Source organism: Furipterus horrens, unplaced genomic scaffold, assembly GCF_987537825.1.
Source record: "Furipterus horrens unplaced genomic scaffold, mFurHor1.1.pri manual_scaffold_4, whole genome shotgun sequence".
NCBI lineage: Eukaryota > Metazoa > Chordata > Mammalia > Chiroptera > Furipteridae > Furipterus > Furipterus horrens.
Genome location: NW_028327174.1, coordinates 184,265,628 through 184,291,763, shown reverse-complemented (window position 1 = coordinate 184,291,763; position 26,136 = coordinate 184,265,628). Strand labels below are relative to the sequence as shown.

The 26,136-nt window shown below is 47.2% G+C and overlaps 1 protein-coding gene across 3 annotated transcripts in view; it reads left to right on the top strand.

The window, feature by feature from the left end:
• The window catches only part of EPB41L4B (erythrocyte membrane protein band 4.1 like 4B), a 113,897-nt gene extending 91,635 nt beyond the window's left edge, over positions 1-22,262 (top strand). Inside the window, exons 20-26 of one of the 3 annotated variants that reach the window (XM_090274534.1) lie at positions 523-621; positions 5,406-5,592; positions 7,411-7,488; positions 14,199-14,315; positions 16,682-16,750; positions 19,434-19,579; positions 20,548-22,262. In XM_090274534.1, the coding sequence (XP_090130660.1) occupies positions 523-621; positions 5,406-5,592; positions 7,411-7,488; positions 14,199-14,315; positions 16,682-16,750; positions 19,434-19,579; positions 20,548-20,617 (766 nt within the window). In that variant the 3' untranslated portion in view covers positions 20,618-22,262. Of the gene's footprint in view, positions 1-522; positions 622-5,396; positions 5,593-7,410; positions 7,489-14,198; positions 14,316-16,681; positions 16,751-19,433; positions 19,580-20,547 lie in introns of all 3 variants that reach the window. The other 2 variants (XM_090274532.1, XM_090274535.1) reach the window with 2 other exon arrangements.
• Positions 22,263-26,136: the final 3,874 nt, after the last annotated feature.

Genomic DNA, 26,136 nt, shown 5'->3' with positions numbered 1-26,136 from the left:
ACTTTTTTTTTCTTTTTTTTTTTTGGATTTTCTATGATGTTTTTTAAAAAGTTGTATTCAGTAAGTAGAATGGAGAGGAGAAAAAATGGGTATCTTGACTATCATGTTTATCAAGGTATAAATTAACTGAGAAAACAGTTCTCCTACAGCCAAAACAAGGCCATAAACATTTTTATTGAGGTGTTCTGCTTTGCTTTGTTTTGTTTTACTTTATTTATTTATTTATTTTAAAATTATCGTTGACATACAATATTATATTAGTTTCAGGTGTGCAACATAGTGATTTGACATTTATATACCCTATGAAGTGATCACCCTGTGAGGTCTAGTAATCACCGATCACTATACAAAGTTGTTATGCTATTATTGACTCAGTTACCTATGGTTACCTGCGTTACACCCCTATGACTTATTTTACAACTGGAAGTTTCTACCTCTTAATCCCTGTCATTCTTTTCACCCATCCCCCAAGCCCCTCTTCTCTGGCAAACATGTTGTTTTGTTTTTTTGATGTGTCTCTAGAAGTCCTATTCCTATACGCGTGGAAACGACCCAGCCAGCAGCGGAAAAGCCGGAAATCAAGCCACCCCGAGTGAGGAAGTTAACGAGACAATACAGTTTGTGAGTTCTTTCTGCAGGTTTTTCATTTATAACAACAAAGGTGATGCTGAATGTTCAGTTGTGAATGCTTCTTAGCCCTTCACATCATTCCCAAAGAGCCTTTCCCAAAATACGGTTTATTTCCAATTTAGGCCACAACAAGACCAGACCTTTCTCCCTGAAAACACTACATAGTTGGCATCTGTCGTCATGAAATGCTGGGTACAAATTACTTCAAACCTTAGTGGCTTAATGAAAACAATCCACATTTATTATCTCAGTTTCTGTGGGTTGGGAGCCCAGGCACGGCTTGGCTGGGCCTTCTGTGGCCAGGTCTCTCACAAGACCGCATTCAGGGTCTTGGCAAGGGCTGCAGTCTCATCTGAAGACTCATTCATGTGGTTTGGGAGGAGTTCTGTTCCTCGAGGGCAGTTGGACTGCGAGCCTCAGTTCCTTGCCGGCTACTGGCTGGAGGTTGCCTTCAGTTCCCAAGTGACGTGGGCCTCTCTAGCTTTCCCCATGAGAGAAAGCACACACGAAGATCCAAAGAGAGTGCCAGCAAGGCAAAAGTCACTGTGTTCTGTCACCTAATCACAGAAGTGACATCCCATCATTATTCATTAGAAGCATCTCACTAGGGCCAGCCCACTCTCAAGGGGAGGGACGTCCACAGGGACATGAATACCAGGAGCATGTGTCATGGGGAGTCTTATCAGAAGCTGCCTTCCTGGCTAATCACCGAACTATACAAGACCTGTGGGAGGAGCCATCTCCCAAAGTGTCCCGGATCCACCAAGGTCTGTCCAGTTCCGTTCAGCTTAACAAAAGTTTCTTGGCTACCAACCATGTACCACAGGGGAAGAACAAAATGACTTTGACAATTCCCATCTGAGGACTCATAATTTATTAGAAGGAAAGACAGATTGCAAATCATTGTAATCCAAAGAAGATGGTTACATGCTGAGGTCAGGGTGGCAGTAACATTTGGAATAGTAACAGTACTGATCGCCATGGCATTTTTCACTTCTTGACCTTGGCTGTGGCCTCGTGCCTGGATGTGTAATTGGTCAATGAGCTGCAGGAGAATCTTTGGGTGCAACGCAAAGCTTGTGGGGCTCTGGAGTGAGAAAGGCTCCTAGTGGAGCCCTGGCTAGTTTACCGCTGGAAGCTCTTTGGGAAATTAGTCTAAGAACTTCTCTTTCTTCATCTGTAAAATGGGTGAGATGATTCCTACCTCTGAGGAATTTTGTGAGGGTTAATCTGAGCTTATGTGGGTAAAGCCCTTAGCCAGCAATGTGGCCATAGGATAAAGTAGTTCCCTTTCCTTTCTTCTCAAGGACCTGAAAGCTTCTGAGAAAAGGTCAAGTGTAAGGGTCCCCAGAGCGCAAAGTGTAGGATGGGGAGCATCACTCTGGATCCATCTCTCAACCAGCTGTCTCAGGCCTGCCATGTTGTGAAAAGAAGAGGGAGGGGACTTTAAGGGCAGACACATTCCACCTCATTAACCTTAATAGAAACATCTGGACAGTATGAGCAGCTGTCTTTCCTAAGAAAGCCCAAACAAGTAAGATTCAAATAATTAACAGTCATAATGATCTCTGGGGGACAAATTAAACCTTGAAAAATCTGTTCCCCCGAGGCTAAAGCTGGCAGGGTTAGCTTTCCTTTTACATTTTGAAATTCAAAATGTTACCATCACCCATTTTTGGGATATGTAATCGTGTAAACAATGACTAATACATGACCTGGAAGGAAGGAAAAGTTAACCAACTCACCAAATTGCCCCCTTTAAGAAAACCCTTTGTAAGCCTAGTGTGTTTAGAAAATGACAAGCCGCTTTACTTTTCCAGAAATATAGCTTTACTATTTATTTAAACAGAGTGTAAAAGTCTAAAAAATTCCAACAAGACAGAAAAGTCCCAAGAGAGAAGTAACCAATTAACCTAGAATCACACATCAAAAATAAGCAATGTTCTCATTTGATGACTTATTTTAGACATTTTTCTATGCATATATGTTGTTAAAATAGAAAGAAATCATTTTGAAGAAACTAATAGTGCTACACATAAAACTTTACTTATTAAAATGTTGTTTCATGAATTTAACATGAATTTACCTTGAGGCTGAGGTAAAATTGAAAGACTTGATGAACTTTAGGTATATGTTTCTTTCCCATAAAATCTGAGTTAAGACAAAAAGTTATTTTTTAAAAATTAAGAATTTGGAGTCTTTAAATTTTAGACAGTATAAGTTGACTCTGCTGTGAAAGACAACCTATGTTTTTTAAAATGGCTTTTATGTAAAAATAAATAATAACTATGTTTTTCAGGTTACAATTTTTTTAATGAGACAAAAAGAAAGTTTAATCCCACTCTTCCACGTAACTAGCTGTGTGACCTTGGGCGAGCAATTTCATAATCAGCTGCTAAATATCATCGGCTTCTCTAAAAATGGAAATCATAATACAGGGTATTGTGAAAATTCAATTGGCTCTTAATGTAACTGATCTGATTTAGTTAATCAGCATGCATCCAAATTCATGGCATCTTTGGATTTTTTCACTTAATTGTTCAAACGCTACCTGTCCTCCTTTTTCGTAATAAAGTCCTAAGTCCTCCTCTTGAGGCTTCTCCATTCACAGGATGATCTCAGATCCCCCAAGGCCCTCCTCAGCCTGTCCCACCCACACTGCAGCTGTGTGCCGTGGCCACCTGTTTCCCATGAGGCCCACCCCTGTGGTGAGGCCACCATGTGGGACCCCACACAGGCCACACTGGTGCCCGCTGGCCACAGGTCTTCCATCTACGCTCTTTCGCTGAGCCACAATTCTAAAACACAACCCCTGTGCCAGAGTGGCTCCAGGAATGCCATGTGGAAACCCTTAGGCGATGTGTGTCAGGGTCCCCAAGACTACTTTCATGTTTGATGATTTGCTAGAGGACCCACAGAATTCAGAAAAGCTGTTCTGCTCACAGTTAGGGTTTGTTAGTGTGAAAGACTGCAGGCCAAAACAGCAAAGGGAAAAGGCGCATAGAGGGGAGTCCAGGAAGACCGGGCACAAGCTGCCAGCTGTCTGTCCTCTCCTAGACGGGTCACATGGGCAGTGCTTAACTCTCCCAGCAACAACACGTGACAACGTACATGAAGTATTGCCAACCAGAGAAGCTCACTCAAGACTCGGCATCCAGAGCTCTTATTGGGGGTCAGTCACGTAGGCATGGAACACTCATGTGACTGACCTTAGCTACTCTGTCTCCAGCCCCCACCCAGAGGTCACACTGATACAGTGTGACCCCAAACCCCAGACGTTCATACAACAACAGGCGTTCGTCATAAAGCACTTTGATAGCATGGACTATTTGGCATGGCTTAAGCTCTCAGGTATATAAAGATACTGTTATCAGGCAGGCTAGTCCAAGAGCCCAGATGTCCTCCCAGGAGCTTGTCCATGACCAGCAGTTCCTTTGGAATGTACGGGGTCTGTTTTGAGCACCCCAGGCCTGCTGAGTTAGCCATTTACTGCTCAGGCAGCAATCTGGTTGGCATTAGGAGCTTGGAGAAAGTACTGTCCACACTAAGAATGGGGGTTTGACACTACTGCTCTGGCCCTGTGTCAGGGTGATCAAATCAGAAAGACTTCCAGCTTTGACATACCCTTTGGGAGATGAAACCCCCACCAACCCAAGCCTTGGAGATGAACCCAGGGTGCCAACTTAGACTTCTATAACCTTCACGGTGACTTGCCCTCTAGGGTCCCTTTCTGCCTGTATCATCCCGTTTCATCAGGGAGATTCTAAGACCAGAGGTACTTGGCCCCAAAACAAAGGTGTCTAACTCCTCCCCTGTGACCCGTTGATCACCCCAGAGAGACAGGAGCTGTTCGGCCACAAAAGGGCTTTTACACCCTTCACTCCAAGCAATGGGTTCCAATAAGCCTTGCATTTACCCTCCTGTGGGAAGCCACTTTAAAGTAATATCCCTTGGCTTGGTGGTTCCTTATAAAGTTCAACGTAGAACTACCATATGACCCAGCAATTCCACTCCTCAGTGGAATTCCAATCCAAAAGAATTAAAAGCAGGGCCTGGAACAGAGGTGTGCACCAGTGTTCATAGCAGCGCTATTCATAAGAGCCAAAAGGTGGAAACCGTCCCCGTCCATCAACAGGTGAATGGATAGACAAAATATTGCCTGTCCGTACAATGGAACATTACTCAGCCATGAAAAGGATGCATTTTGTCATGTGCTACTACAGGGGTGGACCTTGAAAACATTCTGGTACAGAAAATCAGCCACCTACAGAAGGACATATATTGGATGATTTCACTTATGTGAGGTACCTAGAGTAGTCAAGTTCATCCGGACAGAAAGCCAGACAGACGTGACCACAGGCTGCTGGGAGAGAGCAACGGAGAGTTGTTCAGTGGGCACAGTTACTGTTGGGGAAGATGAAAAAGTTTTGGCCATAGATAGTGGTGATGATGATACAACATTGTGCGTGCATTTCTGCCACTGAATTGTACGCTTACAAATGGATGAAATAATAAAGATTATGTTGTGTATACCCTTCCTTTAAAAAAAATTTTTTTTTTAATCCTTTGGCAAGTGACAGAAAATCCAGCCCAAATTTGCTTTGGCAAAAATGTCAATGCATTGGGTCCTATAAGCGGGACATTGAGTAGACGTCTATTTGGGGGAACCCCCCAACCCCGCCCTGGCAGTCCCACCCTGCCTGCCCTCCGCCCACCCCCCACAGCCTGTTTATTGTTGTAATGAGCAGAGCTTCATGTGCTTTTAGTAACCGCAGTGATGAAGACGACCTCCCTCCAGAGCTGGCTGAGGCAGTAGGCGTGACCGTGACCACCACACCAACCCCCAACACCACCACGACCGCCACCACGCAAGTCTCGGTGCCACTGGCGTCCCCCAAGGTCCACACACTCAGCTCGCCTCAGAATTCAGAAGGCAAGAGCCAGCTGTCCCCAGGGGCCAAGGTATGGGGGGGCGGGGAAGCCCTGAGGAGTAGAAATTGTGTGGCATCTGTGTGCATTTGGATTTTGCATAGTCCACTCGTGTAGGAGACTCGCACTTATAAAACAATGTAACGACCTCCAAAGCACGTTTTTGCTGTACCTGCCCCCAGAAGACAGGCTAAGCATTTGTGAAAGTGGAGTAGTATAATATAAAACCATGCACTCTGTACTTTAAGGGAAATTATAGAGATTTTTGAGGGCAATTTTGATTTTAGAATACTGTGGCTACACAGACTAGTCACTGTAAAGATGGAACACAAGAAATGGGTTTTCCTCTCATAATGGATAATCTGGAGGAGTAACATGTAGAAGTAGCCCCGTCCCAATCCTTGTATTGGGTGGCCGTGTAAATAGTTTGACAATGGGAAATAGTATTCTATTTGATAGTTTGAAATTTCAGGAAATTGCCAGCGAAGGGAATGGGCAAAGGCCTCAGACAAGATGTTTCTGTTAGTTTCCTTTGAGTGACACATGCTGTGCTCACTCTTCAGCATGTGGTCCAGACACAGTTGAACATATTGCTGTCCAAGCAGATGATGAGATATTGGTGGCCTGGTCCGTGGACCCCATGGAGGCATGATGTGCGCATGGGGTGGGGGACTGAAGGCGAGACCTGAGCCCCAGACTCTGTCCGGCGGCTCCTTCTCACACCTTATGGCTGCTTGAAATGAGCTGTCACTCTGCTCATGTCTCCCAGCCTCAGTTTCCTCCTCCTGAGAAGGGGAATAATATCTGCCACCCCTCCCAGCTCAGGGGGTTGGCTTCGGGTCCAGCTGGGGCTAACGTGCTCATGCAAACCAGATGAAGTAGGTGTTGGGTATCTCTGCGGCTGCAGGATGGCGAGTCCTGGTAACAGAGAGGTGCCACAGTCCCGGCCCACATCCCGCGTGACCAACACCTGCCTTTCACTGGGTCCCTTCTCAGGGCGTCTGGGAACGCTTTTGTGACTGGCCCAGACCGAAGCTCCTGCTTCTCTGCAGATCACTTCCTGGTCCCTCGGGTTGCGTTCCCCTCTGCTGTGTGGCGTCCCTCGTCTGCTTTGTCCCACGTGTGGACACAAGTTCCTGTCATGTACCCCACACCATGGCTGAAACCAAGTGAAAACATGTATAAAACAGAAGGGAGTTCAGTGGGGGTGCAGGCAAGACATCCACCAGAGGCCACAGGGCTCCCTCTCCTGGCCATCTCTGTCCCGAAGGTCCTGCTTGTGCCAAATTGATGGGACTTATTTTTTTCCCCCTACAAAGGACCTCAAAGTTTCCTGTGGTGCTAGACCCCAGGACAAGAGAAAAAAATGTTTTCTCCAAAAATGAACATGATTTTCAGAGGTACCCCTTTCCCACTGTCATTATTGTCCAGATGAGTTTAGCTCCTGGAGGCCTTGATCCTCTTGATCCAGGATGGGGTCTTTGCTCTCTCCAAACACTCAAAGGACTCTCTGAAGTGATTTCCCCACCAAAGACCAGTCAAAGACCTGTCAAAGAGCATTCAAAGCATTTCAGAAACATTGTTTGCAGCTTCAAATCAAAGGCAGTTATCCACCCCACGCCCTGCTTCTGCTCATTAAGGTTTCAGAAAGAACAATTAATTGGAGTGCGGTCTTAACATTGTGTACATTTGCTGAGCGAGAGCCCTGTGGGGCGGGGGGTTGGCCTGATCATCAGTTCAGTATTAGAAAGGGGGGAGAAGAGAGGTTGGGGAACCTCTGTGTTTTCCAGTGACATTCCACTGTCAATTCAAAACTGTCACTAACTGGGATATTTTTATCTGTCTCCCTAGAGTCCCTCTGACCACAGAGGTGCCTTTACCTTGGAGCCAGGCGATCTCCTGATGGATTTCACGGAAGCCACTCCTCTGGTAAACTTGCCCTTTTGCTAAAACCAGAAAGGCCACAGTCCATAGAAATATCTTGGCAGAGGGACAGATGGACAGAGGTGGGCAACGCTGTTGGGAAGGCTCTTTCTCTTGTCCTGTTCACAGCCTGGAGGTTCAGAGGTCAACTTCCTTTGAAGGTTTAGGCACCATGGGTCCATCTCAGAGTCCTCGATGAAGGGCAGTGCTCCCCTTCCTCTGAAGGTGGCTGCAGGGGTCCTGCCCCCACCTGTCTGCTGCTCCTTCAAGCGTTGTAGGGCTCCCTGGTGCTTGGGTCTCCGCTTCTTGGCTTCCTGGGCTGCGCCCCGCATGCCCACCCATGGGGCATCACTTGTCGCTTCCAACAATTCGCACTGGTCTGAAGCACCTGCTCAAGTCCTCACCCTGGCTTTTCAGGTGCCTCCCTGCCATCCTCCATCCTCTGCATACAGGTCTCCCCTTAGGGAGAGTAGCCCTCTTGGGGCTCAAGCATCTGAGAAACCTTTCAGGAGAGAGCACTGAACTAGGAGTCATGCAGGCCAGGCTGGCTCCAATCGCTGCTCCCTCCTTAAGAGCCTTGTCATCGGATAGTCGCTGCCTCCTCTGTTACAGAATGTCATTGTTTGCCCTGTCTGCCTCAGAGTGTCATAAGGAGAGAGAGTGTGAGAGACAGAGACAGAGAGAGATCTTCAAGAATGCAAAGCACCATAAATATGTTAAGATAGTACCACCAATATTATTAGAGGACACAGGCAAACTTGGATGGATCTTCAGCTCAACCTAATATCCAAGTGTCCTTTAGCGTTAAGTCATGGTCCACAAATTTGGAACGTGAGTCAAAATATGAGTCAAATTAAAAACTGTCTCCTGAGAGCTTGCTGTGTGCCCAGCCACGTGCAAGCTCTGGGAGGGGGAGGGCAGCCAGAGGCGGGAGGGAAGTCAGGTTGATAAAGGGCCAAGATGGACCGGGGAGGCGTGCAGACAGTGCACAGGGAGAAGCCAGAAGTGGGAGCCCTTCAGGTCTGGTTTGCTGGAGGAGGATGTGGCGGCTCAGAAGGATTTCTGGAAGGCTTTTGAATGAGGCCAAATGCTGTCCAGGCTTCAGGAGCGCCCACCCGTCCTGCCTCAGGTGGCACCGGGAAATCATCTGTGAGTCCTACAATTTTACTTCTTACCTGGAGATTGGTGCCAGTTTTGAGTCAGTGTCTTTGGATAAACAGCTGAGATCCGATGGTTCTGGGAACCAATTTATCCTCCATGTGCAAGTAAATGGAACCGAGTTATTCATGGTCTTCTCATTAACAAATTTCCAAGACAGGGTAACTCAGGAACAGAGGGCCCTCCTTCATCGCCTCAGTGCCCCTCTTCACAGATGGGGAAACTCAGTCCCAGAGCAGGGTGATCACACCAGGACCGAGCTGAGGCTGGAGCCCCGGTGTCCTGACTCCTCTTCTGGTGCTCTGGGTATCAGATTGGGCTAAATACAGCCTCTTCTTTGGGGAACTTGCCACTTTGGAGAAGAGCTTGGAAGGAGGGCTGCTTTGAAAGCACTCCGCAAACCAGGAAAGTTCGACAAAGGACTCGGAGGGAAGGACAGGAAATATCGCCACGCGTACACCGGTTATATCCTAGAGAGGCGGTGCTGTGGGAGAAGGAAGCCTCAGTAGTAGCAAGCTGAGGACGTCCAGCCTAGCTATGGGGCAGCATCCACCAAAGGACCAGAGAACCCTTAGGGTACAACTTGAAAGTCTATGAAGGCAAAAGGGGAGCAAGCAAAGTTCCTAGGCTTCATGGTACAGGGTTTTAGAGTATGAGTAGGAGTTGGCCACGCGGAGAAGGTGGACCAAAGCATTCTATGCAGAAGGCACAGCATGAGCAAAATGCTGAGTGTTTATTGAAAAGGCCTGATAGATCTGAGAACTAGGATTAATTTAAATATGTCGTCGTCGGCAGCCGTCCGTCTCAAGAGACGATGGTGTAGCTTCTTAAGAGTCTATCTGCACCGCCGAGAATGGCTGTGCAGTCCGACTCAGGAGTGACACGGTATCTGTCTCCTCCCGTGTTGAATCGACATCTTGCGATGACGCTGGAGTGTCCTCTCCAGTGGAGCTGAAGCTACAGAGCCTGGGCAGGGTGATATGGAGGGTCTGCTGTTGCCCATGCAGCAGACCCCCCCCTCTCTTCGCAGCTGAAGGATCCAAGGGAAAGACGGAGTCAATACAGCTTGGCTTCAGGTGCGCCGCAGGAGTTGCCGGTGTTGACTACAACGTCAAACCGCCTTAGGGACTCCGGCTCCGGATTTTCTGTCGGGGTTTACTCCCTTAGCCTTTCCCCTGAAGAGGTATGCCGCAAGGCAGCGGAGGTTTTTTGGAGTCAGAGTTTTCCTTCTCTGATGTGCCCTGACTGGAAGATCGAACCAGCGACACTTAGCTCGCAGGCCGACGCTCAATCCACTGAGCCAAACCAGCCAGGGTATTAATTTAAATATATATGTATATATATATATCATGGCTCTGATAAGAGTCACAGGATTCTCTTAGAGATCATCATGTTATGGATGCGGCTTGTAGATCAAATTCCCCATCTTTTCTTTGAATATAACACAGATTAGAAAGGAAGCAGCATCTGGCAGGGACTCAGAGGTCCCATGATGAGATACAAATACCTAATAAGTGACTGTCCAGATGCTGCTTGCATTCCTCCAGCAATAGGGAGCTCATTCCTTCTCCCCAGGACACCCTGCCTGCATCTCGGGTGGCTCTTACTTAGCTCTGAAACAGAGTTCAGGGCGCTGCATCACCCAGGCAGCAGACAGCCGAGGTCCTGGTACTGCACCGAGATGCGGCTGCCTGCCTCACAGCTGCAGTTGGCAGTAATGTGTACTCTCAGGTGAAGTCTCCTTTGTTTTGCACGTGTGGATTTGAGAGGGAGTGCATGTTCACACGGAAGGTAGGCTGGAGGGTAGGTATCTGGGCAAGAGCCCACTCCTTCTGGGCTTTCCTCAGCATTGCTGGCTTCGCTCCAGAGTCCTGTCTTCTAGGAGTACCTAGGGGTCCTAGAGAGAAAGAGGGTCTCTGGCAGCCTGCTTCTCCCTCTGTCTGGTCCTCTTCCCTCCATCTCCTCCACCTGCCCCTCCCAGTGTCACAGAAATGCAAGCGGCAGCCTCTCTGCCTTCAGGGTCAGGGTGATGGAAAGTCTGTGTCTCAGACAGAAGAGGAGAGACAGGGCTTTGGGTCTGGGGCTGAATGAGATTCCTAAAGCCACATCAACGCCCTGGCTCCTTGGAGAACAGGGGAAAGAAGAGTGATCAGAGCTGGACAGACAGAGAGCTGGAGAGATGAGGGGACAGATTATTTTGCTTTCATTCAAAAATATTCCACTAAGACACTATCAGAGCTGCTGAACCAGTCTGTGTGGAGTGGTTCCCAAAGACGCATAGTCCAGACAGCCAAGAACAATAGAAAAGGTTTCCATCTTTGGCTGGTGTCTCTTTAAAAAAAAAAAAAAAAAAATTCAAGACCATTATATTCACACCTGGTAACACTTCTTGCTGCCTTAATTCTCTTGCCCCTGTGCACCTCCAAGGACTTGCATCCTCAAGCTCTTCACAAAACCATTCTTTCCAGCTTCACTCTTGCAGCATTTTTCCTCTCCTTCCCCCAAATCTTTTCTTCTCGAATCCCAACTCTTTTATCAGGTAGCTCAATTTAGCAATCTAAGTCCCACCACCTCTGCAGCTCGTTGTCTGCCCAGTCCCAGAATCTGCATCACAGACTTCATCATCAGATCAGTTTCTGCCTGGGATGGAAGAGGTGGGGCGAGGGGGTGGGGAGAGAAGGCAAGTGAGCGAAGACAGCTCCCACTCTCCATCTGGTCTTCTCTGCAGGGGTGTGCGTGTGAGCCATGCACGGAGGGTGCCGGTGTTCATAGGGGAGGCCAGCTGGAAGGAGGGCGGACTTACACACCAATAATATTGACCCCTAGGAACGCAGGTTCCTGTCTCCCCCGCCCCCCCCCCCCCCCCACACACACTTCAGGTCAGTCATGACAGCTTCCCTATCCAGGTAACACAGACCATAGACGCCCATGCCTCTGAGTGCCCGATGCTTTCTCTTTAGGCTTGTCCCTCCCTGATCTCTACTTCCTAAACCACTCGCCCAACTGCAAAACAGAGCTGGTTGGAGCCAGGTCTCTTCTGGGTCAGGGATGGTTGGTCAAGTTCATGTGCCTGTCTAGCCAGAGGACGGCTGTGAAGGGCACAGAATGGTCCCTGCATTGGCTGTTAGAAGGACTGGGTTTCCATTTGCCTCAGTAACTTAGTTTTTATTTTGAACGTCATTCTATCATGAGGGCTAAAGCTTCATCTCCAGTCAAATCGGGGGGTCTCTGTGTTCTCCAGGCCGTGGTGAGAGGGAAGGACATTGTCTAGTTTGTGAGGTCATCTGCTTGCCCACACATTGGGGCACTTTGATTCCCTCAGGCAGACAGTAGAATGGAAATCACTCTCCTGCTGGGATGTGAATCCCTATCTGCTGGACGCATTTCACAGATCTCCTGCTCTGGCCCTGCCAGCTCCCCAGCTCTACCTGAGCCGAGAGACACAGGTCCTCTCCGGCTTTCATCTCCGTCCCTCAGCCTCAGCCCAGGGACAAGGGCACTGGGTTCCTCATCCCAGTCCTCCCTAATGTCTGCCCCTCCTCCTTTCCCCTCTGACTTTTCTCCTCTGTCCTCAAACTGGCAATCTCTTTCTCTCTGGATGATGGAGCCTCACACATTTTCATCATCATTTGTCTACACCAAAATCTTTCCCCAAAGTCAGATTTGGAAACTCCAAAGCCAACTAGAACCTAGCTGCCTGAATGTGGGAAAGACCCAAGGAGCAAAGGGAACACCAGGCAAGCATTAAAATGGTCTTTCAAAATAGTATCCTATTACGTATGTTATCTTATTTCCTGTTCACTTACTAAGAGTCAATAGTGTGGAAGTCCCAGGAGAGTTCTTTCGTTTAAATCCACTCAGGTGCGTATTTACAAAGGTCAGAGATGCTTTGGGGATGAACATTTCTTGACCATAAAAGTCCAGGGGTGGGCCAAGTCCTAAGTCATTCATTATAATCTTGATTCAGACATTGGTAGGCTGTATACATTTGGCTTATAGGCAGTATGCCTGTTTCTTGGTCATTGATGCTTGCTTTTATTTTCTTCAAAAAGCACACACTGAGTGCCTGCTATCGTCTGTAGAGGCCAAGGGCCTGTGACCAGGGATCGCAGGTATAGCAGTTCTGGCTGGGGCTGTGAGCACAGGGCAGCGGTGAGAACAGAGCAGGAGGGCAGGCAGGAGCCAGCACCGTGCAGGCCATGGGCACCACCTTGTGCAGCGTAGGATTCATCCTGAGGACCAGAGAGAGCAGTGGGGTGATGATAAGCAGGCTGGTAAAACCTAACTGCAGGGGACACATATGGACTCCCTTGTTTCTGAAGAATAGGTTTAGAACCAATCACAAAACGGGTCTAGACCCTTGGATGTAGACTTCACAAGTGCCATTTCTGCATGCCCCCAGTTCAAAGAGTAGAACCAGGCTGTCGTGCATGCCATGGTGAGATGGTGGTTGCGAAGGCCCCTGGCAGCTGTCCAGGACTGCACAGTGGGAAAGAGGATGGAGTTAGATCACTTTGGAGACGGGAAAGGGGCCTGCCGTTCTCATGATCAGTTTTCAGTGAAGCTTACCCCGAGGCTGTACTTTGTTCATTAGGCACAATCATACCAACAACTACTTAAGGAACTCTCTTGAGCTAAAAGATGCGTGTATTTATTCTGTGGAGCGAATGGTCCCTCCCTGAAACCCAGACTAACCCGTCAGTGGTCCTGTCTCCTAACATCGGAGCGTTCTCCCTCCACCATCGTCATTTTCATCAGGACAAGCTGTTGGACCTCTGCCCGGTGCATGGCACATTTTAGGGCTGGGCTGGGGAACGGGGCATGCCAAGGGACATGGCATTTTCTCACAATGCTTGTTATCTTCCAGCTAAGCAGCAGGGCACCCCAGTGCTGATATGAGATGCCCAGACGTGGGCTCATGAGTGTGGGAGGGGGTTCAGGCAAGTGTGTTTTCTGAACACAGATAAAAGTCATGACAGATTAAATCCCAAACTCTGTGTTCCTCCTCACTATTATAGCTTTTTCCTGGGGTGCTCTGCTGGACAGCCACTCACCGATTCGCCGTAATGTGGACCCTTATTTAGCAGAATGCAGGAGGTTACCAAGCATGGAAGGCAAATACTCCCAAGTGTGTGGCCCCTCCTCGTAGTGCCCCCATGAGGCTATCACTAACTCATCACAGCTTTCTTTCTGGCTTGACCTGGACACTGTGTCAGAGTCCCCAGCAGCACACCGGGAAGCCACTGCCAGTCCTGTGCAGGTGGCCCAGGAGATCGCCCCTCCCTGCCCGCCGCGGGCATGGGGCGTGATGTGGTGTTCTGCTCAGACAGTATGGAGAAGACAGATGAGGGCCGGAGAGGAGAGGAGAAGGCGGAGAGGCGGGAGGCGGGAGGGACCAGCCTCCAGACATAGGCTGCGGGTGAGGCTGGCTTGAGAGCAGCAGTTGACAGATCCGTCTTGCACTGTGCTATCTCTCTCTCCTTCCCCCTCCCTTATCTCCTCTTCCTCCTCCCCGTCTCTCACCTCCTCCTCCCCTTCTCTCCACTCCTCGTGAGCAGGCAGAGCCCGCCAGCGCCCCCCACTGTGCCCACTCTCGCTGCTCTCCTCCACTCTCTCTCCCCATGAAGGAAGAGACCACTGGAGTTTGCATGCACCCTCCAATCAAAACGAGGCTGGTAGGTACCTGGCAGGGAGAGGGGCCTGGCCAGGAGAGGTGAGGCGGGCAGGAGCCACCAGGCGGCGGCCCCAAGGGTGTGCAGGAGCGGCACACCGCTGAAAGAGGCCCGCTGACAGGTGCTCTCGCTCCAGGATGGATGCAGAGTTTGGAGACCAGCTGGCCCTGGTCAAACTGGGACCCAGGGCTGTGGTCCTGCCCCCTCATCTCTAGGTCTGAAGAACCAGGAAGAGTTGGTTTTCCTAGAGCTTCAAGGAGCACAGATGCTTTTCCCAGAGAGAAATTTCTTAGTTGCATTGCTATTGAAAATAAAGAATTTTCAAAACCCGTCTTTCTTGCTATTTATCAAGATAATATGAGTATGACATAATGACTTGAAAGGGATCACTCATAACCCCAACCTAGCCCCCCCCCCTTTTTTTCATTTTTGCATGGTTTCTGCTAAGGGTTTTTCACATTTATTCATAATTTTACATAGTTAAATCATAGTATCCACATCCTCTCCTGTTTGTCACTTAATGTTGTTTTCCTTCAGTCTTGTTACCACATTCTCTGTGACCATTTATGCTCCACTAAGTGAGTGGCTCACCATTTCCCTAACCGGTTCTTTACTGCAGGACGCGTGCTTGGTTTCCAGTTGGTCACTTTTCCAGGGGACACATGTAGGCTTTCGCATCAGGCATTTTATTTTCTCAGGCTAGACCCTGCCAGGTTCAACAGTGTGACTTTGACTCTGCTCCCTTGCTAATGTGGCTATACCGAGTGACAGCGCCATCAGAAGGGTGAATGTGCTTCGCCACCTTCGAACAACGCAGGGTAGAACTGTTCGAATCTATTTTTTCTTATTTAAGGCAGGTAAAACGTAATTCTTTGGAGTTGCCAACTTTCACATTTCTTTAATAGCAAAAATAAACCTCTTTCTCCTTCTCCTTCATGATGACCTGAGAGTCTTATTTTTATGTTACTTGTCATTTGGCTCTCAGTCCCAGAACACCACGTGGGGCCATTAGGCCACGTGAGGAGGACACACCACGTGGCTCTGTCCCCAGTCCTAACCCTGCTGTGCTGCAGGTGGCCTCCGTCAGCAATCTGAGTTGGCAGCTGAGTCTTAAGGCAGTGTGGGGTCCGTTCTGTGAATTTGGAGATGTTGAAAGAGGCAGAAGAGAATTCTGGGGAGAGGAGCAGGCTGAGACTGGACCTCTCAGTGCATATTGCAAGGACATTGTCATTCCCAGGTCAAGTGGAGTGAGACCTATCCCACCCATTCAGAAACCTCAGCGAATTTAGGTCTGGGCTGTTGTGTTTTTGTTCATTCCCACCTTACTCCTCGTTAGAGTGACTCAAGAGAATCAAGGAGTTGCCCCAGGGTCCATTGACAATACCCCAAGGGACATAAAGACTGCTGCCCTCTGGTGGTGGGTGGCAGAGTGTGCATTCACCAGCCGGTGTGCAGGTAATCTCTGTGCCCTGGGGGCTGCAGACAAAGCCAGTGTCACAGTCAGGTCCCTGGGCCTGCTGGCAGTTCTTCTAGGCCCGCTTAAAGAAATAAGCCACCCCCCCCTCCCACTCCCCAAGGACCCCCAGGGAGCCAAAGACAAAATGACCAGACCGAAATGGAAGCAAAGGCTCTTTTTGGCTACCCACCACTACCTGATCAAGCTGGTGCACCCACCCTCTTTCAGACAAGCCCTGTGCTGCAGCCACCCCTGGAACTGGGCATTTTTGGTCACCATGCCTTCTGCTCCCAGAGGCCACGGTAGCGGGATGCCCACATGCTTATGCTTCTGTTGCGCAGAGTGTAGAGGGAGTTCAACAACCAAAGTGAACAGATAGGGAATGCTTTCTGGCCTCATTAGTCCAGGTCTGGACTAATAGTGTGCTCTTAGGTAAGTCACTCCTCTGTCTACTGTGACAGACTGTGTCCCAGGATGTGACCTCTCAGCAGTCGCTAGCCCTTTCCCTTCAGCCACAGAGAAGCCATCAGCAGCCACCCCAGACAGCCCTGGCCTGCCTCATTATGCACCCTGATCAGTGGATCAGGCCACATATAGGGCGCAGCATGCTCGGGAGGCCCAAGCAGACCCCAGGGAAGGGGGTTCCAGGGTGAGGTAAGCATGGGGTGCCCCTAAACACGACACTGTAGCCTCTCATCCCTGCTGAGTCCTGGCCTACAGTACAATGACCACAGCTCTAACTAGTGGTCACACTCCTGAGGCATCTCTGTGTGTTTCCTTCCACAAGCAACAAAGGCTCTGCATGTATTCCCCCGAGCCCTTTGGCTCAATTTTGAAAGCGTGCTGCCAAAGATCGCAGAACTTTGTTTTCTTATCTGAAAGTAACACTCTTTCTCTTTTCTCTTTTTTGAAGATAAAAACATTCCCGGTTGATACAGTGACCCCGTTTCCTGATCCTTTCATTACAGGGCCACAGTTTACCGTAAGTAGCTCCAGGAAACCGATCTGTGTTTAAAGCCATTGTTCCCACATGGCCTGCTTTTCCATGGAGTGCCAGGCAACCATGCCCACAGCTCCTTTTGATCCTTGTGAACTCTATGAGTTGGGAAGGAGCTGGGGCTTGGCAAGGGGGGGGGGTGTCTCCATCTTTCAGTTATCTTAATTGAGGTGAGCTTCACAACATAAAATTAACAATTTTAAAGTGACAACTCAGGGACGTTTAGGCTGTTTAGAGTCATGCAACTACCACCGTGATCTAGTTCTGGAACATTTTTATCACCCTCAAAGGAAACCTCATACTGATTAAGCAGTCATCCCCCATTTTCTGCCTCCCTTTGGCCGCTGGCAGCCACCAATCTGCATTCTGTCCCTATGAATTTATCTAGTTTGGATATTTCATATAAATGTAATCATGTATTATGTGACCTTTTGTGTCTGGTTTCTTTCCCCTAGTATAACGTTTTTGAGGCTTATGCACTTTATAGCATGTATCAGTACTTTATTTCTGTTTATGGCAGAGTAATATTCCCTTATACGCATATACTGCAATTTGTTGATCCCTTCATTTATTGATGGGTATTTGGGTTGTTTCCACCTTTCGGCTATTGTAAATAGTGCTGCTATGAATATGTGTAGGCATGGTATTTGAGTATCAGTTTTTTATTCTTTTGGATTGGATCTGCGTCTTTATAATGGTGTGATTTTAGGTAAGTCACTTTTCCACTTTGAACACCTCTCTCCACTTACTTAAAGTGGACACAGTGATAAGAATATCCTCCCTGTATCCAGTTGAGGCAAGAATCAAAAGAGATTGAGAACTTGAAAGGACGGCAGTGGCCACAGACCATCCCGCAAATGCCAGCCATGATTGTTGTTTTTCAAGGTTGCAGAGGCAGGTGGTGTAATTAATGAGAGCTCGTAGTCATGACAACCGGCTTCCTATCATCACCTCTGTGTCACTGGACAGTGAATTTAAACCCACTGCAAAGAGTTGGAATGTTTTTTTAACATATACGTGTTGTAGTTTCCTCATCTGCAGAATGAGCATTTGATGATTTTCAGGCTGCTTTTCAGCTACTCAATTTTTTTTTAAAGGAAAACTTCTGCAGGAGCTCACTAGAGCATGGGCAGCTCTCTGGAGCACAAGTGGGGAGTCCAGGGTCCCTCCCCTTTCTTCCTCTCAGGGTTCAATGTTGGTAATTCCTAGAACCAAATAATTCCTGCGACTCCTTCCAAAGGGATTCTGAACAATCTGGAGGATCTATGGACTGTGCTGTGGGTGACCTGGGGTAACTCAAAATGCAGTCTCATGGGCTGGATACTGGTCACTACCTGAGGTGGTGGCAGTCACATGGAGAGGGAGAATGTAAGCAGTGGCTGATTCAGGACACACAGATGGGGAGATGTTCAGCAGTCCAGGCAGAGGCAAAAAACAGGCTTCTGGAACATCCATTTCTAGGATCATAAGCTGCTTCCAGCACCTGCCTCTTAAGAACCAGAGGGCAAAGACACAGGCTGGGCCAGGCTGTTAAATGCTGCTGCTCCGATGTTCATCCCGCCCCTGCAGTTTTGCTAGGCACAGTTCCCCAGCTGGAAACTTGCTCTCTTCCCTGAGCTGGCCATAATGGGCACTCTGGCATCCTGCCCAGCCTTGGCAGTGCCGTGAGACACCCAGGGAAGCCCTTCCTGAAAAGCTGGGGGCCAAGACAGAGCAGGAAACCAATGTTAGAAACCATGCTGGGACTTTTAAGGACTGGGCAAGAGTGCTTGAAGACAGCTGGAGCAGGGAGAGGGAACAGCATGGACATGGGGCAGGAGGGGTCACCCCATAGTCAAGGGACCGAAATGAAAGCCAGAGAGACTGAAATGCAGAAAAAAGGGGAGTGGGGCATGAGAGGAGACAGGGAGGAAGGAACAAACACTGAAGGGGCAAAACCATGCTTGGTCATAGGCCGCATTCTGATGTTTATCCTAAGAGTGATGGGAAGCCTCTGAAGGGCAGTGGCAGTGGCAGTGGCAGGGCAGGTGCATTTGGAAACGTTCCCTGTGACAGGCAGAGTGGATTCAGGACAGTAGTCTAGACATTTAGGACAGTAGTACAAGGGGAAGAGGGCAGAGAACTTGACCCAGAGCAGTGTTGCTGGTGGAGGTGGAGAGAAGCACACAGATGGGGAGATATTTAGGAGATTGGTAAGGAACTGGATTAGCTAAAGAAGGAGGAAGGTCAAAAATGACTCCCAGATTTCTGACCTGCAGAACATGGATGGACAGTGGGTTCATTCACAGAGATAAGGAAATCTGAAAGAAGACTGGACTGGGAAGGATAATGAATGTCTAGGATGAGGGCCCCAGGCTGGCTCGGGTCAAATTAATGCCCCATGTTCTTCTTCCTAACTTGGGTGTCTGTCCTTCTTATATCTGCAACAATGGTGTCTAAGATGTGATGCAATACAGTCTCTACCTCAAAGGATTTCAGAAAGTTACGTATGTCAAGTACTTTGCATGGTGTCTGGCACAAAGTAAATCATTTTAATAAATGGCAATTGAGTTTAGCAATTATATAAAAAAAATAACAGGAATTGTGTGGTAAGGCCCAGGGAGCAGCTGACAGTGTGAAAATGGAACCCAGATTGAGATTGATTGCCTCTTTTCTGTTTCCCCTCCAGGCAGACTTGAGAGACAGTAAATTACAGTGCTGTACTGGCCAGTCTTCCCCACTGATTCCAGCAGTGACCCTGAGGCCTTTGACAGAGACCATCTCCACAGTGCAGACCATCTATACCACTCGGAAGCCTGTTTCTCTGGCAGCCAGGTGAGTCAGGGAAACCGGGCACAGGCTTTCGGTTCCTCGTGTCTGTGATGTGCACAACCCTCTCGTGCGTTTTTTCACTCATCCATTCTGTGTTTATTGAAATGTCTTCAAAGGCTAGACAGTACTCTAGGTGCTAGGGACAGACAGTGAACAAAACAGATAAAAGTCCTGCCTTTACAAAGGTTACAATTTAATATTGGGAGAGGGGAAACGGACATTAAATGAATGTGTTTGTGTGTAAACAGTGGAGACAGATTCCATAGATATGCAACTGGGCCTGAGGGCCAAGAAGTCAGAAGTAATCTCTTAAAGCAGCCAACTTTAATTTAATTCTACTTATTAAAACATAGGAGGGCCCTGGCTGAGTGGCCCAATTGGTTGAGCATCGTCCCATACACCAAAAGGCTGCAGGTTTGATACCCAATCTGGGCGCGCACAGGAGGCAACCAATTGATGTTTCTCTTTTACATTGATGTCTCTCTCTCCTCTCTTTCTCTCTCTCCTCCCCTCCTCCTTCTTCCCTTTCTAAGATCAATGAAAACATATCCTTGGGCGAGGATAATAGAAGGGAATTCTAGAAGGAAATGCATACAAGACCAATTGAAAGCATGATTTAAAGAAACCTCACCCCTAGACATCTTCCCAATCACTCAAAAGACCTTTACTGAGAGGCTGCTCTGCACCAGCTCCCATGCTAGGCTTTGGGGGTTCAGAGGTGAATGACATATGCAGTTAGTCCCCTGAGGAGTGGTGCCTGGAGGGACTCTCAGTCTGGTGGGAGAAGCCCATAGGCAGCCTGATGATTTCAGGTCATTGTAATGCTAGCAAATGGAGGGGGTCCTTAAGGAGCCTAAGAGAGAAAAATCAAGAAGGGCAGTCAAGAAAGAATCTTGGAGACAAGTTAGCTGAGTCTCCTCTTGTGATTTTTGAGGGTTTACCTCACTATTTTGTTACCTACTCTTTTTCAGTGCAGAGAAGCTCCGGCAGGAACTGGAGAGAGAGAAAATGATGAAAAGACTGTTGATGACCGAACTGTGAATTCTCCCCATGTTGCCTGGAGGATGGCATGGTGCCTTCTGTCATTTTCCTTCTTCGGGCTTTGTGGGCTCGCTCTAGCACAACATGCAAATGTGTGCTCTGTTCGCCCAGGTCTCCATGGTAGTTGAAGCCAACATCTGGCTTCACTTTTATTGGAAAAGTTATTTTATGTCTCCGGAGTATTAGAGTTTCTCTACTACTCAATGTAGTTGAGACAGGGTTTGTAAGCCTTGGAGAAGAAAAATGGAAAAGCGTGGATTCCTTTTCAGAAGTACCCGTGTGTATACATTAATAACCACAGGGGTTAATAAGGCGCAGAATCCTTTGCTATCAATCTCAACCATGTGATTTTGTATGATTGAAACTTACACCAAGCTTTGACCATTTGTTAAAGAGTCATTTTTAATGGGAGAATAATTCTTTTTGCTGGTTTTCCATTTACACCGTAAATACACAGATCTTTTAAAGTTTTTCACATTCATTTTTATTCAGGCAGGAGTAGAAGACTAACAAAGAAAGTTGCACTCTCCGGGAATTAAGGAACTTCAGCTTAATCTGAAACATAATCTCACGTGTGACTTTGTTAGATATGATATTATTTGGGGTGCATATAATTTATCACTGAACCCAAAGTAGGAAATTATTGCTTAAATGTTAAAAATCCTTACAAGGTTAAGATGATTCAGTGTCAGAATTCATTTGGTTATTCCATAAAGGAAAATTATTTCTGAAGTTGATCAATTCCTATCCTGTTGATAGAACCTCGATCAGAGGAACTCTGCTCTCTTTTTATAAGTTTCACGAAATGTGTTTTTAAATTTTTATTATGCACTCGAACAACTTTGCAGGAATAAAAGAACACCCCTCACCCCCACCCCGCAACCACAAATTAGCCCCCCAAATTGTCTCCCAAGCTTTCTCGATGAATATGCACACCTTTTTACATAGGTAAGGTCGGTGTGTCCAATATTTGATCATACTTTTCCACCTAACACATATCTTCTCTTTTCAACACAGATCCTGCTCTCATCCACTTAAATGTCTTTATATCCATATAACGTGGTTGACCTCACTCCTCCCCATTATTAGATATTTGCGTTATATTCAGTTTTTCACTCTTATAAATAGTGCTGCTATGAATGTCTTTGTAAAAAAAAAAAAAATCCTACCTTTGGATTGTTCCCTTGGGAATATCTCCAAAGAGGGGATTACAAGGTCAAAGAGCATGAAGTATTGTACAGCTCTTGCTTTATATTGCCAGATTGCTTTCTAGAAAGACCCAATCTCTGGGTTGGAAGGACCTTAAAGGTCATCTAGTTCAACTGCCCGCCCCTCTCCCCGAATGCTTGAATTCCTTCTACAATTTATGATGCCACCAGCAATGTATAAGCATTTCTATTTACCAATAGTTCTGCCAGTATTGGGTTTTGCCATTTTTATTTATTTTTGCTAGCTTAATAGATGTGTATTGTTGTTCTTGAAATGTTGTTTTATTTCACTAATTGCTAGCAAGGCTGAGCACTTTTCCATGTGATGATTTACTAGCTGTATTTCCTCATGTGTAAAATGTCCATCCATTTCTTAAGACCACTTGTTAAGTGGAATCAATCTCATATATTTGTATGAGAACTGTATTTTTATGTTGTATTGTATAGTTTGCTCTCCCATCCCTGTACTTAAAACTGAATGGTGCCAATAATTTGATACTAATGAATGTCTCATTTACTAGCATTGTTGCAAAATGAGGTATGTAAGCAAATATTCAGATAACAGAGGATTAACCCTTGAAGTGCTGAATCTTTAAAATATTAATATTTTTTTGAGGGAAGTCTTTCTAAGATGTATTACATACTTCCCTGCCTTAGTAAACAGAGTATACTGGAGAGTATTTAAGCTTTTCTTGATGAGTCATGGTCATCACTAAACATCAGCCCCTTTTGTACCTTAATGTGGAGCAGTAATGTCATCAGAAGCTAACAAAATGCGTGGGGCTTGGCTTTGCCTTTCACAGCCTAGTGTGTTCTTCTCATTGATGGCTTTTACTGCTGTCTGCTCTATCGGTGAAGCCACTGGGGCAATGGGGTATTTGGGACCTTTTAACTCCCGTACTACGTGACCCCTGGCGGCTGTACTTTTAAACCAGCTTTCGCCTTCTTGTGCACACGATGATGCAAAATGTGGTCCTGTACAATATGGGGGAGCTGTCTGTGTCGGGTTTGTCACCTCTTACCAACCCAGTGCCCTCACTCCTCCCCTCCTAACCTGCTTTGAGTCTCCGGCTCTTCACCTCCTGCTCTCTGACAGAAACTTCTTGGGCAGAATGGACGTCCTCTTGTAGGAGCCCGGAACCCCAGCATTCCAGGGTGTCAGGTGGGCTCTGCTGCTGAGGAGGGGTGCATGGGCTTTTTAGCCACTGTGTTCAGGAGGCTCTCAGCCTCCTGCTTCTTCCCCACGTCCCCCCAGGTCCACAGATGTTTCAGAAGGTTGATGTCCCTGGAAGTCTGATCACAAACTAGTTGGCTAATATTGTATATGAAAACCCAGTACCTTTGGCAGCTCAACTCTAACCAGTAAAATCAAGAGGATTCCATTGTTTCCACGGTTGTCCTGGTTATTTGCCTACATTAATGTATAATGGGTGCTTGGCATTGTGAACTGAGCAGATGACCTGGGGTTGGGTGGGTTCACTGGGATAAAAGTGAATTGATATAACCACTCCATCCTTTTTACGTACTTAAAACCAAAACAATAGTACCATTTGGTTACACAACACACATCTTACAGCAGTGGGTGGGCAGCGGGGGCGGGGGGAGGCGGGGAGCTCAGCTTGCTGACATAATCATTCCAGGGCAAGGGCTCCAAAATGTGTGACACAGAGTCCTGGTGGACAAGGGGGGTTAGTGCAAGGGGCCTGGGAAGCTGGCAACCCACAGGGTGTGTGGACTGTAGACCTCATAGGAGATTATTATGTTTGAAGAGTTTTAAAACTAAGCCCTGGAGCATTCAGAAGATCTCACCTGAATGCAACCCAAATTTTGTATTCCCCAAACTTGATATCTTTATCTTTATATTTCTTTCAGCATCTCGAAAATCACTACTTTTGGAAAACTCAAAATTCACCCTTACTACTTTAAAGTGTACAATTCAATGATTTTTAGTATATTTGCAATGTTATGCCAACATTACCACGAATTCCAGAACATTTCCATCATTCCAAAAAGAATCTGCACATCTAGAGTCACTATCAATTCTCCCTTTTCCCCTCCCCTAGAAGCCACTAATTTACTTTCTCGTTCTGACTTCTGTCTGCGGATTTGCCTATTCTGCACACTTCATATAAGTGGGATGAAACAATATGTGATCCCTTGTGACTGGCTCCTTTCACTTAACATAATGCTTTCAGGGTTCATCGGTGTTGCAGCATGGATCAGCACTTCATTCCTTTTTATGGCAGAATAGTATACCACTGTGTGGATATACCATGTTTTGTTTATCCATTTATCAGTTGATGGAGATTTGGGTTGCTTCCACTTTTTGTCTATCATGAATAATATAAGCACTTGTGTACAAGTTTTGGGGTGAACGTATGTTTTCAATTCTCTTGGGTATATAACTGAGATTGGAATAGTTTGGTCATATGGCAACATTTTGTTTAACTTTTTAAGGAAACTACCAAGATCACAGCTTTTATTTCTTAAACAATCAAAAGTGAAAAAAAAATCACAGCTATTACTAGACAGCTAGAGCATGAGCAAATCTGTTATCAGTCAGGTAAGCGAGATGCAGCACTGATGTGGGGGAGTTTTTATAACAAGAAAAAAAAAGTTGTTTTAGAGAAATGGCTTTGATGAAAAGAGAAAATAAAGATGTGCTCTTTTTAAAATGATATTGAACTCAACTTAGAATTTTATACATTGCAAAGCCATTTTGGGAGAGATGTCTCTTTGCTTGATTTTTAAAGTAGTTGTAGTTCATCTTACCTTTTTAAAACAATACATCTGATTTCTTGCAACACCTATTAACATTGGGAGATCTCTTGAAGCCTAAGGTTTCCATGAATTACATCTGATTCACCTGTAAGGGTGTATACACGTTTGAACTCTAACTGAACAACCCACTGTGAATGTCAGCTGATACCCAATAGCAAACACCTGATCTTTGGGTCGCACAGCACTTTTCACCATTTCTACAATGGCACTGTCTCCCATCTCCCCTGGGCCAAGAAAGGTTGAGATCACTAGTTTCTTTTTTGAATGTTCGTATTTCTTAATCTTATGTATTCATTCATGCCATTTGTAGCCTTGAACCCTTTTGATTCTTACCTATATCATCTTATTTAATCTTTATGGCCATCATAGAAGTTACTGATCACCACTCCACCCAAGCTGACTTCTGGGTCTGCATTTGGAACCTCTTGTTTTCCTGCCTTCATAATTATTTTCTTTGTTTATCCAAAAAGAAAAAAAAAAAAGGAAAGGAAAGAAAAAGAAAAAATAGCAAAAGCAGGCAAAAGTGCTGGCTCTGCTATGCCAGCATGAAGGGAATCGTGTCCATGTTTTCTAACAGGAAACAGCTTAGCAGTTTGAATGTATTATCACTCCTAAAGCACCATTAGAGAAGAACTCTAGGACCTGGCATGTAGTTAAGTGCTTGGTGCGAATAAAGGGATGGCTGGGTAAACAACCAAAGTGAATTGCAAGCCTCAGGCAGGCGGGACTGGCTTTGAGGACGTTGAGAATTTAGCGAGGCCGGTCGTGGTATAAACCTGCCAGGGCCTGTGCGCGCTTGCTGTGGGGAAACCGAGTAAGCCAGCTCCTAGTTTGGGAGGGGGGCAGGTTATGCAAAGGCCCCAGCAGCCTCTGCTGATGACACACTCCAAAAGTCTGGAGAGGAAGCAGGTGAATCCTTTACTTATAGTGAGGATCTTGCTATTTCAACTTCCCTCCGCGATGATCCCAAAACATAATGGGTATAGTAAGTGCTTTATATAAACCAAGATGTGCTTGAACCAGGTGCGGGAGGCAGCAATTCTGACAAGGCGTGTCCAAGGTAAATCTTCCAGGGGAGCACTTCTTAAACCCGAACGTACATGGGGGTCTTTGGGGGGATGTTGGCCAAATGCAGATCCTGATTCATGTGCCTGCAGTGAGGTGGGGATGCTTACAAGCAATCTGGGGATGCTGATGCTGCTATTTGAGGACCGCATTCTGAGGAGCAGGTCTAGAAGGGACAGATCTATGTCTGTGGGAGACAAGAGGAGGGAGAGAGGAGAAATGGGGAGCCGGGAGAAAGGACGGAGGAAGCGAAGGACAGAGTGCGGCGGGGAGGAGAGGATGGCAGGGAAAGGGGGAGGCTTCGGGCCCAGGCGAGGATGCGCAGACTAGGGCCAGGAGGCGGCCGGTGCAGGCGGCTTCGCGGCTGCGCGGGCTGCGGGCGGGGGACGGCCCGGCGCGTGCTGGCGGCGGCGGCGGCGGCGGCGGCGGCGGCGGCGAAGTCCCGGCCCCGCGCCCGCGGCGCCC